The 17451-nt window shown below is 40.4% G+C and overlaps 1 protein-coding gene across 1 annotated transcript; it reads left to right on the top strand.

Moving 5' to 3' along the window:
- Nucleotides 1-4664: 4664 nt before the first annotated feature.
- On the top strand, nucleotides 4665-14548 carry il2rb (interleukin 2 receptor, beta). The gene is made up of 10 exons (XM_046073767.1): nucleotides 4665-4788; nucleotides 5842-5939; nucleotides 6235-6379; nucleotides 6578-6644; nucleotides 6894-6987; nucleotides 7181-7326; nucleotides 9242-9434; nucleotides 9828-9933; nucleotides 10013-10091; nucleotides 12284-14548. The coding sequence occupies exons 2-10, from the start codon at nucleotides 5861-5863 to the stop codon at nucleotides 13064-13066; spliced, it is 1692 nt and encodes a 563-aa protein (XP_045929723.1). The 5' UTR covers nucleotides 4665-4788; nucleotides 5842-5860; the 3' UTR covers nucleotides 13067-14548.
- The last annotated feature ends 2903 nt before the right edge of the window (nucleotides 14549-17451 follow it).

Genomic DNA, 17451 nt, shown 5'->3' with positions numbered 1-17451 from the left:
CTTTGCTGCATACCTCGGTTGTAACGAGTGGTTATTTCAGTCAAAGCTGCTCTTCTATCAGCTTGAATCAGTCGGCCCATTCTCCTCTGACCTCTAGCATCAACAAGGCATTTTCACCCACAGGACTGCCGCATACTGGATGTTTTTCCCTTTTCACACCATTCTTTGTAAACCCTAGAAATGGTTGTGCGTGAAAATCCCAGTAACTGAGCAGATTGTGAAATACTCAGACCGACCCGTCTGGCACCAACAACCGTGCCACGCTCAAAATTGCTTAAATCACCTTTCTTTCCCATTCTGACATTCAGTTTGGAGTTCAGGAGATTGTCTTGACCAGGACCACACCCCTAAATGCATTGAAGCAACTGCCATGTGATTGATTGATTAGATAATTGCATTAATGAGAAATTAGGTGTTCCTAATAATCCTTTAGGTGAGTGTAAAACACAAGACATCCATCAGTTTGCAACAGGTATTACAGTCTTATATTTTACTGTATGACCTTGGATTATAGTTTCAAAATAATATGTATATACTGTATATTCATGTAGTACATTGTCTATATCATGACATATACCCCTGGGATCCTTAATTAACTGGAGCACTCACTTACATCTTCCTCCACCATTTGGGATTTTAGCCACGCTAGTATGTGGCTGTACGTTGATCTGTCTGTCAGTTGGTTGGCTGATCGGTCAGTCATCTCCTCCTGAGGATGAATTGGAAGAACCTTTACTTTTCATCTTGCACTTTCATCATGTAAAATATTAATTTGTCCAGTACTTTAATTTATAAATAAATACTTGAAAAACATTGACATTCCCATTAGCCCCAGCAAACTGTTTAGTGCTCATTAGCACATGTTAGCATGCTAGCGTGTGAAACTAATGTGAACATTGTGAACATTACACCTGCAAAAGGTTTAGCATGCTGACTCAAGGTATTGCTGTGCCTTAGTGCAAACCCACATGTAAATTCAAAAACCTTTCTTCTGTATCCTTTACCTATAGCACCTTTCTTTAACTCACTGACTCTCTGTCTCTAGGTGCCCCTTTAACATGGAAATCCCTCACCAGCGACTCCTACATCAGCCACCCTTTGACGGCCTGGCCGACCGACCCCCATCTCTGGTACGGCCACAAGACAGATGAAATGGGTAGGCGTGCTCAATCTTCCAGGTCCCTCTGTCTCTCTGTTTTTCTCTTCCATTGTTGTGTTTGTTCTGATGTGTTTTTGATATCTTTCTCTGTTCATAATGTGCCTTTCTGTGGCTTGTCCGCAGTTCAGTGGACAGAGAGAAACATCATGAACCAGAAACTCAATAAGACACTTACAGAAATGGAAAAAAGGGGCATCGCAAAATGAGGTCCTGCTTCCAACCACCGAGACCACAACACTCTCACCAACCTTGTGATTCACACTTTGGGTTGCTTTGGAAATGCTAAAATAAAGTGTGATTTGCAACCATACATGTTGTAACCTTGCTGCTTAACAATAACAAGAGGAAGATTATGTTAGAAATGAAATACCACTAAAAAGATAATTGGTTAAATAAAAGACATCTGCGATATCTCTTTGGTTAGGCTAAACCAAACTAATCATTTGGGTGCTATGGTGCGGATGCCACAATATTGTCATTTCTATAAAAACAGTTTTAAAGGTGTAGAGTAAAATCAAACTTAAAATAATCATTAAACTTGATTCAGTGTATTTAATAATAATAACAATAATAATAATAAATAATAATAAAACTAACTTCATTTTTATAGCACATTTCATGCAAAGGAAGACTTTTTAGACCAGTAAAATTAGAGCTGCAAGAATCTAAGCAGCTAGTAATAAAGCATGCATCAGCATTTCAGCATTGTTATGAGTTTGAACAAATTGTCTAAATTTGGCAATGTCACACACATGATTCAAAGAGATGTGTCTCCTTCTACCTCAAGATTACATACATTTAGGGCAGATAAAATACACAGGAGTCCCTGCTCAAACAATAACTTAAGGACCTAAACCGCTGATTGCCAGCAGCAGCTGAAGGGGTTATTTGTGTCTCCGTGTGATGTGTAATGGAAGTAGAATGGAGGTGGTTTCAACAGAAACCACTGAAACTTGTTTTTTTGCCACTACCTGCTGCCTCAGAAGTCATCAAGTCAGATCTATATATAATGTAGAAGTTAATCAGGTCCGTTCTTTATTACAAAGGAGGTAGAGGGGATTGCTTGATGTTGCTTACGATGATTCGACAACGCACAATAAGCTGCCAAAATAAACCCCAGCTGAGGTGTTCAGTGGGCCTCTTAAAATGAGCAATTAGCTCCAAGCACCGCTGGTCAACCTCAAGTACATCCTCACAGAGCGGCTACTGCAACACGGCTGTAGACTCGTGAAAAGTATCCACTGACTCTTTACAAACTGCATCTTGAGTTAAGCATTGGGAGTGTACAGTATGTGAATCTAAATGTAGCAGGTTAATGCAGCTTTTTGCACCACAGGATATTGAGCTTAGTCAACTCTGGCCACTTCTTACAGGAGATGTATGAGTGTGAGTGTTTGGCTGCTCCATTAGATGAGTCACCAAACAGTGTTAAATAGAGAGTGCGCATTCAGTGTCAATTAGTAACGTCTAAACTCTCTTTAAACATCTTTTTAATTAGCACTATACACAGTACCTCTGTCAAAGAGTTGCATCATCTTTATATAGAGCTACAGGTTTTTGCAGTATGCGTGTGCCCTCCCTTGTTGCTGTTCTCACCTCTTCCCCTCTGAGCACCCCCCCCCCCCCCGTCTTTTGTGGTCTGTTGATGGAGACTGTTTTCTTGGTTGCCTTCCGAGCAGCACAAACATCACCGTGGTCTTCTCAGCAGCTTCCCGCCTCAAGTATGGCGGACTTTGACCTTTCAGTGAGAGCTGTACGCTCTTCTTCCTTCTGCACGCTTCAACCCTCCGCTGCCTCTGTTTCTCCTGTTACCACCTCTAGCAGATGCTGACACCTTAGTGGCTGCAGGAACTAGTGGGGGGGGGGGCATCAGATCGCCCCCTGGCCTACTGCAGGCCTGAACCCTGTAGTGCATCCAAACCAGGCAGCTGCTGACTGCTGAGTTCAAACCTGTTGTGTTATTGTGCAACAGTTTTTGTTATGCGTGAATGCTTTGTGGTTTGAAGATAGACGAACAGTGTGGATGTATGTTACACAATGGCTCTTCATTGAACTTTAAGACTGAGATGAACACTTGCCTGCATTGATCTTGCCTGTTTTGCTGGCTTGCTTTGCTGTGCCATACTTACTGCACTCACATTTTGGCATTTGAATATAAAGGTTTGCATGTAATTGGGTGAAAATATACTGTTACAAATGGCTCTCTGTTTTGCTACCCATTTTTTCTTTACTCTCCATCTGCAACATGACCCTATTGTTCATATTTAGTTTGATTGACATATGGATTATTTTTGTTAATCAAAATCACCGAGCAGTAATTATTGGGGTGGCGAGGGGGATCTCGGTCTATTTGACTTTAAAAAGCTTCCCAGGCCATCAATATTTGATTTGGATGTCTGCAAGTTAAGTAGGTAGCCAATCGCACATTAGGAGTGGAATAAGAAATAGCAAAATTAATGGTAAACATAACGGATGGTGATCTTGTTTACGGAGCAGTCCAGCTGCTCTGAATAAGCGACAGGAGCACACACTAGGCATGTTTATCGCGGAAATATTTTGATGTTACTATACAATCTTTTTTATACAGTAACTCTTACAAGAAAAGGGTCAAATAAAAATGTGGGGCGTGGATAAATTATAGAAAAAAAACATAAACCTCCCCCTTTTCTGACCCCACCCCCGCCCCAAAAAATGTTTTTACTGCCCCTTATGTATTAGTCCCCTTTCATAGCCAGAAAAAGTGAGGTTGATTAGCAGATGGTATTGGACACACTTACGATTATAGGAAACCTCTTGAGGCTACAGAAATTAAATGTTCAGTGACCTTTGACTGAAGACCAGGCTGCTGGTTTTACTTTTAACCTCCTTTCCTCTTTCCCTCTATAGAAGCACTTGAGTAGTATATATAGGCCTATGTGTGTGTCTACAGTGGTTGCGGCTGTAACAGCAGTGGTTTTGGCGCTGCACAACTTTTTTGTGTGTTTGTTTTCAGCTTAAATAACCCCATGGTTCTAAATCTGGTCGCTTTAGCCTCTTTAATCTTCCAAATCTTCAGTTTAAGATGAGTTTCATTGGCATAAACCACTTCACAGGACAGAGTGCAAGTTTCTCTTTAAACAACCCACTTTACGTTGTGATTGAAACCGGATGTGGTGTGTCTTGTATTTCTTGTTTTCAATGCAATTATTATCTTAGAAGCTGTGATGGGGTCCAGGTAGCTGCTGCTGGTGAGCAGGAGGAGGTGCTCTGCTGTACAACAGAGCAGTAAAACCCCCACACCCCCTCCTCTCCCCACCCCAGCCCGTCCTCTCTCACTTGCACTCGCATTGTGAGGCTTCCTGTAAGCCCCAGACATAGGCTGTGGTTACAAGTGGAAAATGTCACTGGGCACTTTATAGAAGAGAGAGGGGTGAGAATGAGGAGATAGAGGGATGAGTGCGAGTGACAGAGAGAGGGAGAGAAAAAGGGAGAGAGATTGCACAAGAGTGTGAGATAGTGATGTGCGAGTAGATAGAAAGAGGGACAATAAGAGATACAGAAGAAAAGGAAATCGTCTAAACCCATCAGTCCAGCAGAGGAGACGACGATGTGTTTCCTCTCAGGGACCCCCTGATACCCTGACAGACAAGGTACTGTGTCATTTCTTTTATTGATGCTGTTCAAAAATAGTAGTAGAAGACGAATGTGGAAGAACCACTTTAGTCTATATATTCTAGTATTTTAATATGTTATTTTAAAGTGTCTTTTCGCACTGGCTCTGGCTGTTCTATTGCATTTAGATGACGTAGGTTTTTTGATCTGCCGTTATTATTAGAAACAAGTGGTTTTGTTTCCCCTGTACAGTATGTATAATTTGCACATCAATGGTGACACATCTGAACTTTTTATCATCATCCTACTCACCACAGCTGTTAGTTGAAAAACTGGTAACAACCGATGACTCAAGCTGCTGAGAGTCTTTATGGGAAACCTTTAGAACATATTGTCGGTATCTGAACCCTGACGTATATACTGACACCTTTTGTATGTCTATTCTAGAAAAAAAATTTTTTTGCAGAAATGCATTGCAGAGTAAAACATGAAGCTACATTAAACTAAATTAAGAATGGCACTTAATAACGTCCAGCGTGGCCAATAGGAAGTTCTCACTTTAACACACAGTTGTGTTGTCTAGTGCATCAGCACAGTTGCCAGTGCTTTCAGTCAAGTTTCACTTACAACTGCTGCCTTCTCAGGATAATTATTTTGCTCAGTGTGGATCTAGTATTGTTTTCTCAGTCTCAAAGGTATTACTACGCTGGGGTTTGATTGGCTGATGCAATTTCAATGTCCAGGTTTCAGAAAGGAGTTTCTCTCCATTATAAGTAAAAATGTATTTTCATATTGAGGGAGAAACCTGTTTGGGTAACTATTCTCAATCCCCCCAGTTAATATGTGGTCTAAGTGGGGATTTTAAAAGCTTTGGATTTTTACACATATTCCCCAGTTTTACTTAGATAAAATCTAAGCGTCATGTTTAGATTAACATGTATACAACCTTTGACTTGTCAAATTTCTTTCGTTTGTTGAATTTCCACTCTCACATGTGAACAGTCTTCTGCTGAATCTGTTAATCTATTTAACACTATTGATTCAGATTCTCATTCTAATGTTCAACATTTACTTATCCTCTCTGTACCCAGTCATATTGTAGTCATCGCCATGCAGATCCTGTGGTCCTTGCACGTCCTGGTGGTTCTGTTTTCAGTGGATGCAGCGCACTCTCACAAAGGTTCACAAGGTATGACTCTACGTTACTGTCCTTTTAGGCACAAGGGATTTGCTTGTTACTGCAAGTAATAACATATATTTATGAATTACAGTATATTAAGTAAATGTGACCATTTTAAAGCAGAAAAACAAAGTCTTTCAAAGGGGGATTTTGCTGATTACACTTTAACCTCGCAATTGCCACTCAAGTATGTACAGAGATCTGAATGTCCTACATGAAGGACGAGTCCAACAACACTGATAAATAGAGACAACATCCTAATCTCTCTCTTTTCGTTGGGTCCCCTTTGTCTCTGTTACTCAAGGACTCTCCTGTGTAAATGACTTTGTCAACAATGTCAGCTGTACATGGACCAGCTCCCTGGTGGCTTCTGGTGTGGACTGTTGGATTTCTGGTGTGAAGAAAATCTGGATCTTCAACAACAACAATAGAATTCAGGACCAAATGATGTAAGCTGTTAAAAATAATATACTCATTACTGCTTACCAACATATTATGAATGGAAAGTATCTGCTTCCTTTTCTTGGAGATTCCATGAAGAGAAAAAGGGTTTTTTTTGCTTTGGAGGTGAAAACACAAAATCAGCAGCTTTGTCAGTTGGTCAAATCTGCTGCATTTAATGGTGATTTCTGTCCTTTTTTCTTTAGTCGAAGCTGCAAGCTTAAAAAACATGGAAACCCTCCTCCAGGCTGCAGTTTTGTATTTGAAAACCAAGTAAGTCACTAACATATATCATTCGTAAGAACATGTAAACACCTAATGGGATTCTCTATCTTAACCTGGTAGATCACTGTTTCATTTTTGAATTTTTAGATCAGCCATCAGAGAAAAAATGTTGCAGTGAAATAAAAAAAAAACCCATAACGAATCTACAGTCTCACTCCAAAGCTAAAGGCCACAACTTGTTGTTGCTTTACCCAAAAAATTGTCTTCACTGTTTGATTATATTATGGATCCCTCCAGGAATTCAGTCCTTTTGAAATGCTGCCCAACATCAGCATCCAGTGTAATGGCACATTGATGGAGACGCTTACAGACTATAAGCCATGCAGTCACAGTAAGTGGCTTTTACTTGTTACACTATCATTGTTACATTTTTAGTTGCTCCTGAAAAGTTATTCACAAATCCGGTAATAAAATAAATTTGAGAAAATTTCTCATTTATTTATTGTGTGTGTGTGTGTGTGTGTGTGTGTGTGTGTGTGCGTGTGTGTGTGCGTGTGTGTGCGCGTGCGTGTGCGCGTGCACAGTCAAAATGCATCCCCTAGGTGTTCCCAATGTCAGCAGCACTGCCAATGAGACCTGGATATCATGGAGTCTAAGCAGTCCTATCCCTTACTTATTCTCATCCTTTGACTTCCAAATTCAGATTAAACAGAAAACCCAGACATGGAAGGTGAGTGCCTACGCACATGCATGCATGAATGGACATTTTCTAAGATGAAATTCATGTTTACTACAAATTTTCATAACATGCTATATTCGTAAACCTAATAAGAAATCATAGGCTAACTAAGAGCGTAGACATGGAAGGTTCATGTCTAGATGCTGACTTATTTTTTAAAAGTTTAATTAGGTTCCATTTTCAGTCACAGTTTAGTTAGCTTAGGCAACAAAACTACTTAGGTTTAGGAAAAGGTCTGGATTAAAATTATAAGTCAAGATGACTTTTGGTGTCACACTGGACACAAACAGCATGCTAAACACAAAGTACAGCTGAGGCTGATGGGAATGTCATTCATTTTTCAGGAGTGTGGTTATAAAACAAATTAGAGAACAGCAGATGGTGATTGATTGTATGTCATGTTACGATGCTAATGTTGCCGATGAAGTTAAACGTGTGTGTGTGTACCATAGACTGTATGTACCGTAAAGACCGGAGCAGATCTGATACCTACATTTATAAATGGAGCACAATGTAGTTTGTCCGAGTAGCTTAGCTACCGTTAGCTTTACTTGATTGGCAGCTAACATAAGCACTGTAACATTAATTCAACGAATGGTGGCTTTCTACTCTCAGGGCTTTTACAGCTATTGTCAGGCTGTAGTAAGTCCCGTTTAATAAGTAGAGCTGTATTTGATTGTATAAGTTCTCCCAGAGCCGTAAACACCACAATCTGTTACGTCATCTTGCAAATGTACAGCCAATCATGTTATGTGATGTTACCGGCGGGCGCAGGCCCCCGAGCAGATCTGACCACCCGAGCACATCTGGTACCTACACCGTTTCATCCTTTCTTGCAGGCTAAAATCAACACTTTGACATAATACCAGTGGTTGCAATATGGGTCACGTTAGCTGGTGAAGTAATGTGGAAATTCATACAACTATAGTATTTTGCACCGGATGATGCAACCGGTCAGTGTTAGCCAATGACCTAACGTTATCTAACTTGTGCCAACTAAAGCATAAACTCACAATATATTTCACATGTTTTGCAGTAATGTAGTTTATCTGTCCAATAGGATGAAAGCCAACTCTGTCAGTTTTCAAAACAATGTGGAGGTCTCGACGTGACTGAAGTCACTGAGTATTTTTACCCGACATCGATCTGATTCTTGTTTGGCACATAAAGCTTTGTTCTTGGTTTTTATCTTTATGGGGAGTTTGTGTTGGAGTCTGTGTTGTGCTCGGAGCATTTTGTTTTATGGTCTCCATGTTGTTAGTTGCGGTATTGTCGCAGTATGTACGGTTCAGACGCAGGAGGCAAGAGGTTCGGGAGCACGCATGCATGTAACAGCCAATGGATTTCAGAAAATCCGACCCAGAGCCTTGACATTGTAATAGGCATACTGGCCGTCAGTGGTAACAGAAAAACAAGTAGAAGGGAGTGGATTGTTTTTATGAGGTCACAATCATTTCACACATAGACAATATTAAAGTGTTTCATTTTATTTTAAAAAACTACATATAGCCCCTTTAGGGGCAATCCATCTAATAATTGTTGAGACATGTCACTCATAAAGTTGCTTCCTAATTGTTTGACCAACACAACACTCTCTGCGGAAGCCTATGCTCTTTGTTTCTTCATCTTAATCACTTTCAGTGGATTATTACTCATAAAAATTTCAAACATCAGCTTCTCATAATCTATTCATATTTCACTTCCCCTTCACTTTACTTTAGTTCAATGCTCTGCACAACAAACGAGGCAGTGCTTGCTTTAACACACATGTATGTTATATAAGTGCAAATGCAACAGGACTGATGCTGTTCTTGATTTAAATAAATGTGACAAATACTTTGAGATTCTGGTGGTTAAGTCCCCCCTAATTTTGATATTGTGCCAAAAATCCATCTGTTGTTATCAGGAGGCCATGGTTCTGGCCAAACAAGAATTTGAGCTAAGAATACCTTCTTGGCAACTGAAGGGGAACTTCCAGGTCAGGGTGAGAGTCAAACCCATTAAGATGTCTAACTGCAAGGAGAGCCATTGGAGCAATTGGAGTCCAGCAACATCCTGGATGGGAGCGACAAACAAAGTGTCAACACCACAGGATCCAGGTAACAACATGTGCTAGGTTGTTTGAGCGACAACTAACAGCAGTAACAACAGTACACAGGCTTTTTTCATGTCACTTTCAACCGTTACAGTTCTCATTTTAACAAGGAAATAGTTTGAACTTTCTGGGGTCCCAATAAAATCCCAGACTAGCTGGGAAATGTAGTCATTCAGTCAGGGTCTTCACCAAGCACAGACAACAAAACATGGGGTGGTTGCTTCCTTGTAGGCTCGAGTGATCTGGGCAGAAAAGGTAGTTTGAACAAGTTGTAAAGATAAGACCCTGTAAATGAACTAAATAATCCTATAGATCAGAGAGACAGCAACAATTATTTACTTGACTATGTTACTTGTACAGGCATATTACAAATTGTAATGTCAGCTCTCTGTTTCAGATCGACTTCTGGATCCAACATCACTGCTAATGTGGGGAGTGATGTTCAGCCTGGGCTTCATCATTTTTGTAATGCTGATCTTTTACAGGAGTTGCATAAACAAGGGGTGAGTGAATGTTGGCTTGTGTGTGTGTGTGTGTGTGTGTGTGTGCAGAATGGCTAATGGCTCTCTCTTACTGTTTCAGGCATCTCAAAAGGAAGCCAGTACCAAACCCTTCAAAATACTTCCACACTCTCCACTCTGTCCACGGAGGAAATCTAAAGGTAAAAATAAAGGTTCTCACCAAACAATAAGCCTTTTTACCACTATATCCTACCACATAGAACATTTTGACACCTGAGACTGTGAGAGACTGCAGGTGTTAGCACAAAGATTCATGAACTATCTATACACAGGTTGCATTACATTCAATCTTGATGATCTGTTCACTTAGATTTCTTAATTTAGTTGCTCTAATATGGTAGATGAAAACAAATCAATGTTCAATCATCATTTTGCTAGTATTCATTAATGTATAATTTATCCTTCTAACATTAATCTGTAGACAGGAAACACAACATCACAACAAAAAACGATAAATGTTTCTTGAGTAGCTGCCAGTGGTGGAAAAAGTGTGGAGATCATTTTTTTATATAAATGTAGCCACACTATAAAAAGTTTTATATGTTTTGTATCCTGCAAAGTAACCAATTACCATAGCTGTCAAATAAATGTTGTGGGCTAAAAAAGTACAATATTTCCATCTGAAATGTGGTGAAGTAGAAGTACAAAGCATCAAATTCTGAGGTTAAGTACAAGTACCTCAAATTCACACTCAAGTATAGTACTTAGTTACATTTAAACACATTCTTCAGTTGAACAAATTGGTTAACATATTAATTCTTTTTTGAACTCTTAAATTCTTACCAATTATACCAGTTGTTTTTATCACCAGCCAATGTTAAGGAGCACTCCATGACTTTTACACCTGAAGGTCATTTTACGGGTATTGTTTGTGGTCATTTAGCAGGCAAACAGGGGGTAAGATGTTAAAGGTCCCATATTATGCTCATTTTCAGGTTCATACTGTTATTCTGGGTTTCTGCTGGAAAACGTTGACATGCTTTTATTATTTTTCTCCTATTGTCCATATATTCCACCCCTTTTTTCCATCTCTGTCTAAACACTATTTTAGCTCATGTCACTTTAAGGCCCCACTGCGAGACTAAGCCTTGGTTATTAAAGTACAAAAACACAACTTAATTCACTGATTTTGGAGAAACTGGATCCTAATTTTATAGAGAAAATATTTTCTAGCTGTACTTACTGTTAGCAGTTACTTTAGCCGCTAACTATTGCTAAAGGTAACTGCAGCTAGCTAGTTAGCTCAGTTTTCCGTGAAGTTAGCAGTAGCCAGCGGTTACTTCGCATTAGCAAGCAGTAAAGCTATCTGTCCATCAGGGAGCTCCATAAATCACAGAGAGTTGAGGTAGATCAGCCGGAGGACATCAGAGGGAAAAACAGAAACTATTTAACTTTCTTTTATAAACGTAAAAAGCCCTTTCTGTGAGACATACTGAACAACCTCCAGCTCAGTGATGGGATGACAGCTGTTATGTTAGAAAAAAAGGTTGGATGGTGGGTGCTTGGCTGAGAGTTTTGTATACAGTTCAGACTGTCTACTGCACTGAAGGGCTGGAGGAGGTCCTATGCTGTACAGATCCCTCCATGACATAAAGAAAGGAGCCAAATTAAAACAGTGTGTTTGCACACATTTCCTGAAAGACTGAGCTGGCTAGTCTGTGGGTCTTTAGACACATGTTTATGTTGAAAAGACACAAAAAAGTGCATTTTGCATAATATGGAACCTTTAATGGTTGCATTAAAAGTTGCATACTTGAGCTTGACCCATACTAGGGACTAAAATTTAAGATCTCTCTGCTGCTTCAGTTTTGAGCATTAAAGTCTGTCTTGTCTTGAGTCCTACAACATTATGAAATCTGAAAACTTCTAATGGGCTAAATTACCCTGTAACCTTCCCCAGCCAAATAAGCAAGATCCGGTTAATTCTATGCAGGTTGGATACTAAAGGAGGCAGAGCCTTTCCTGTTAGGGGCCCCCAGCCATTGTGTGACCTCCTTGCCTATTTTCAGTTTGTCGTTTCGGTACAGGTTGATAAGAAATGTCACTCCCCGCTCACCACTGACTACCAATGAAAAGGACAGGTTGCAGCCACAGTCTGTCCCAGATTAGAAAAAAATATATGTTTTACCACAAAAGAACATGCCTCTTGGTGTGGTTTGTCTGATGCTTGCATTCAAACCAAACAAACTTATACACACACTCATAAACATTACACTTTCTGAAAATGAAAGACAATTGTTTGCTGTCACAAACAAAATTTAAGACACACACTCTACTATCGTAGTATTCTTCAGGTGTATTTTTCTATTGTAAATCTCTCCTTTCTCTGTAGAAATGGCTGAATCCTCTGACATCTCCTGAATCATTCTTTACGGTCCAGCCATGCGACCACATCTCCTCGGTTGAGGTGTGTGAAAGCTGGGATGTTGCCCCCTCCACCTCTCCCTCCTCCAGCTCCACCAGCGCCCTGCTTCACTTCAGGAGCTACGCCTCGGCTGGCTCGGACACCAGCGGTGTTGTTGACAACTTCTGCTCCTCCTCCTCTTCATCCTGCTTCTCTAATGTGGGCTACTTCATGTCCAGGTCCTCCAGCGGCTCAGCTCGAATTGACCCCAGTCCTGCCTACTTCACCTATCAGGATGATTTCCACAATCTGCACAACAGCCACAATCTTCACGTCTCTGTCTGCCCCTCCCTAAACACCTCTCCAACCTATGAGAGCTTGAAGAGGGAGCCACAAAGCCCAGACTCTGGCTTTGGCATCTGTAAAGAAGAAGAAGAGGGCAAGGAAGATAAAAAGGTCATTGTTTTAGAAGGGGACGAGGCTTTAGATGATCACGAGATCTCTCCTCTTTTCATCCTCCCTCTCCATTTTCCTTCCCGGATGTGCCCCCCCTCCTCTCCTCCACCCCCACCTACTGCTCCCAGTCTAACTCAGGTGTCCTCTGATAGCCAACAGGTAGATGTACCTGTAGCAGCTGCTGGTGGTAGCAATGCAGCCTGGCCTTTGCCCGTTGCCATGTGCAGGTCTTCCTCCATGCCTGTGGAACCCTGTAAAACAGGGTATCTGACGCTCAAAGAGCTACAGACAACATTCAGCAATAAATCCATTTGAAAATGTTGTGTCTAAAAAGTTATCCCCGTGCGGTAATTTAAAACTGAATGCGTTTACATCACAAGCAACCTGACTGTTTATTCTAATTTGATTATATGGAGTGTTCTCTGCTGAACGCATACAACAGTTGCCTATTCACACATTCGACAGACACTGAGCTGTATTGGCATTTGTTCTGAGTCATGTTTCTGGCCACTTGATGAATGTAAGTCCAATATTCTGTCTCTTTTTTCCTCTGTTTTGGTCTCCACCAGCTCCTGGAGAAAATGTCTGGCTCTTAAGCCACTAAATGCTGCACTGTGTGTGCTGTTAGGTGCTGGAAATCTAGCTTTCATAGCATTTTTGCTAAAAACACCTGCCTGCTGCTGTTCAAAACAAGGTTAAAAGTGGTGAGAGTGAACCAAAACAGTAAAATTAAAGGCAAAAGTTGCTGGCAAAACACAAACATAGAGCTGAGAAGAACTGCAGAGTCTGTGATCATTCTGTGCTATTATGTGTTAATTTGTTGGATGGTAATAAAAACGGTAAGTGAGTAGACAGAATATTGTAAATGAGATTGTTGCCAGACTTTAGTTTAACAGTTAGATAGTAGTAAGAAACAAAACTGCAGTGAATGGTTCTTCCACTGTGGTGTTGTGCTGTGCCATTATGTAGAATTAATTGCATTTTATGTGGGTCAAGTACGTAAGCCCTAACAAGGAAGCCCTATACCTGCGTATCGGTATGTCACTCTGATTCACATTTGGCCTGACGGGCTTCAGCACATAAAACTTTTTTGTTGTTTTTTATCCTTGGGTGGAGATTGTGTTGGAGTCTGTGTTGTGCTGGGAGCCGGCCATTTTTTGGTGTTAGTGGATTCCATTTTGTTAGCTGCGGTGTTGTCGCTCTGTGTACAGAATCAGTAGGCAAGTGGCTCGGGAGCGTGCATGCAGAAAATCAGACCCAATTTTTTCACATAGGACGCAGAATAGTCGCTAATCCGAGCAACAGACAAAGCAAGCGTGTGGTTCATTTTTCTGTGAGGATACAACCCGTTTTGGTAAGTGATTTCATTAAAAAAAAACTACATATAGCCCCTTAAAAATGTACATACTGAATACAATTTGACATCATTCTAAGCAGTTTATGTAGCTTGCTAGAACGTGCTACAACCATTAAAGGATGCTATATTCTAGTATTTGCTATGTGTATATTGCTGTAATTGTTGTCATAATCGACACAACAAAAGTTGCTTACTAAGAACAATAGTTATGATTGGTATGTGTACACTGTTTATGGACATACTGACAAGGATAGTGCTGGGTCATTATTTAGACACTGTACATATGTAGCATGGTGTAACATACCTAATTTTTGAATGTGTACAATACTATGGTACTCTTAAAGAGGTGGTATTATGCTCATTTTCAGGTTCAAAATCTTAATTAGGGGTTGTACCAGAACAGGTTTACATGGTTTAATTTTCAAAAAACACCATATTTTTCTCATACTGCACATTGCTGCAGCTCCTCTTTTCACCCTGTGTGTTGTATGCTCCGCTCTTGAGCTACAGAGTGATGCATCTTACTTGTACAAAATCTGTTGGGAGTTGCACATGCGCAGTTCCCAGGTAAGGACTACTAGCCAATCAGAAGCAGAGAAGGGCGGGTCATAAGTATCAAGGTAGTGTGATCCAAATCAAAGCTCCTTCAGACTGCAACTGTAACATATGGTAAAAGTTATTACCATATTACCAGTCCACAACCACACATCATTGTTCCACAGCTTACCATCAGGACTAAACGTTGAACTGTTCTGACGATCTATGCTGCCTTGCCGAAAAATGCTTCCATAGCGCAAATCAGTAGACTTGACTCTACTCGGCCCTGCTCCGTTTTCCATTGCAGATAGTACCCAGAGATAGCGACGCCACACACAACTGCGGCGACGTAATGTTCAATGCGACACACACCAGCGATCCACACAGCTCTTAAAATATATAGAGTCTACGGTTAAAACGTTTCAATATTACTCAGAATTTAAAGACAGATAAGCGGTATGAAAACCTTCCAGCTGTGTTTTCCTCTGCCGTTGTTGCTGCAGCGGTCAGTGTGACGGCGGGAGCAGAGGGCTCTGTGAGCGGGCGGCTGGCCGGACTCACACACTCCTCCCGCGAGTTAGCGCAGGCTTCCCCCGCAGCCACTTGCGGAGCTCCTCAACACCGACAATATTCAAGCACATTTTTGTTCCGCCATCACTTCTCATAAAACTGTCAATATTCAAAATCTACACAGCTGATTTCTCTGCTCAAAACTTCTCAGAAGTGGATTTAGTGATAAAATTCCATACGAAAACTGTAAAATGTAAAACTTTCTGTTGCTGGTCTCTGTCTGGCGCACGCTATGATGATGCAGTAAATAGTGACGATTCTCTCTGACCAATCAGCAGTCATTTTAGTATCCCTCAGCTCGCTTGGAACGTTGATGGAGATGAGGTGATAAGAAAAAAAGTACCTGGAAGCAGCTACAGGTACAACATTTCTACAATGGAAAACCAGACAAAGGCGAGTCGACCCAAAGGGGCTCCGCTCAGACTAGCTTGGTTTGAGAGCGTGCCTGACCCCGCTAGCCGCTTGGCAAGCTTTATGACGCGTTTTCATTGTGACATCACAAGTAAAGGAAGTGAAGGGCTGGACTACAAACGAGCTGTTTTCAGGCAGTTCATAGCAGAGCTTTCTGTGGGAGATGGGAACTCCCTTTGGGCTGGACTTTGGGCTTTTTCACTTTGCAAACCTGTTACATGCAGAAAAAAGAGAGATAACTCAATAAAGGAGAGGGGAAAAGCCAAAAAGCATAATACCACCTCTTTAACGAGTACTTTAAAATGTCCTTTTCTGTTTCAATGAGCTTTGTTTTCAATACTGCTAAATATATATCTAAAATAATATTACAAAGCATGAAAGTAGACATTACTTTAAACTAAATGCTACTGTCAGTTATTAATGAAACTGTCTTTTTTTTTTAAAAATGCAGTTTTTGACTTTGCTTTTTATTACTTTAATCTCCCAGACAAGACATATGTTGTGACTGCTCTTTAATAAAACTACTAATATCGTAAAAAGAACATGTCTCCAAAAAAAATCTTCATTCCTGCAGGCAGATCTGGGATTTTAAAAGCAGTGAAACATGATTTAAATGTATTTTGATTGCTGTAAATTGTAATAAATTACTTTTAATAAAGAACATGTGAGCATTGCTTTAGAGTGAACTCATGAGAAGTTATGGCTCACACAATCTGAGCTGGTGTTTAAGGGTATTAAACTAACCAACTCTACAGCAGAATTTAAGCATTAATCTCATTATCATTTTAGCCTATACTGATACTGTCAAAAGAAAAGCAGCTGATATTCCACTCATGGTTTTGTTTTAGTTTTTTATAAACGATTCCATGCGTTTAAGGGATCAAATCACCACCTTTCATCGTCATTCATCATTTCCGAAACAGATCCTCCATCCTATAATATAGCTACACCTTATAAAGTTTACAATCTAACATAAAGAATTGTGCTGCTGTGCACAGGCATAACAGATTAAGTGTAACATTTATTAGACTGCCATTTTTAGATTCATGTAAATCATTGAGGTTGGTGATAAATGCTGCTCTTGTCAGTACATGTGCAGTACATTTCCGTTGCACTTGGTGACATCTGTGCAGAGACAAAACAAAATAAAACCTCTGGTAGAAATGGGTCACCCTTTGACTTCCTGTGTCGTTGTGGAATGAGGGCTGAGGGGTGGGCATGTGAGCCAACGTGAGAAAACGTGTGAGAGGCAGCCAAGGTTGTATGTGTGTGTGTGTGTGTGTGTGTCTAATGTGTGTGTAGGGTGTGTGTAGTTGTGAGTGTTTACATGTCCTGTCAGGTGGTCCTGGTGGTGTGTGTGAGAGAGAGCGTTTGTATTAGAGTGTGGTTTGACATTTAACTCTGACACAACCAGCAACATCCGCTCACCTCACAGAGAATTAACAATATTTAGCCCTGTCAGTAAGAAGCTGCACAAGATGTTGCTTTTCATCAGTGTTTCTCCTTCTCTTCTTTCCATTTCACAAGTGCTTATTAACCTGTTGCACGTCATGCCCAAATTCATTGAATTAACGCACAAAAGAGAGCAATTGACTGTACCTGAACGCAAGAGAAAAAAAAGCTACACGCAAAACAATCAGTGGATTAAAATAGATCTATTTTGAGTCAATTCAGTGTCAACACAAAACATATTTAAGTTTACCTATGATATTTTTTAGATCACTGTTGGGTTATTTACCTAAAATATGGTTATTTAGACCTATAGCATTAGACACAAGCTCAGGTTTTACCTCATAATTGTCACAATTGCATTGTTAGTTATAGA

This window comes from Micropterus dolomieu, linkage group LG02, assembly GCF_021292245.1.
Source record: "Micropterus dolomieu isolate WLL.071019.BEF.003 ecotype Adirondacks linkage group LG02, ASM2129224v1, whole genome shotgun sequence".
Taxonomy (NCBI): domain Eukaryota; kingdom Metazoa; phylum Chordata; class Actinopteri; order Centrarchiformes; family Centrarchidae; genus Micropterus; species Micropterus dolomieu.
The sequence above is the reverse complement of the archived record's forward strand: the minus strand, read 5'-3'. Positions and strand labels throughout refer to the sequence as shown.

What these genes read in the sequence shown, in the direction of transcription:
- il2rb (XM_046073767.1), top strand. Translation starts at nt 5,861, where the DNA reads ATGCAGATCCTGTGGTCCTTGCACGTCCTGGTGGTTCTGTTTTCAGTG. An exon ending in AGAATTCAGGACCAAATGAT is followed by an intron (nt 6,380 to 6,577) that starts GTAAGCTGTTAA and finishes TTTTTTCTTTAG; the next exon opens with TCGAAGCTGCAAGCTTAAAA. An exon ending in CTATAAGCCATGCAGTCACA is followed by an intron (nt 6,988 to 7,180) that starts GTAAGTGGCTTT and finishes GCGCGTGCACAG; the next exon opens with TCAAAATGCATCCCCTAGGT.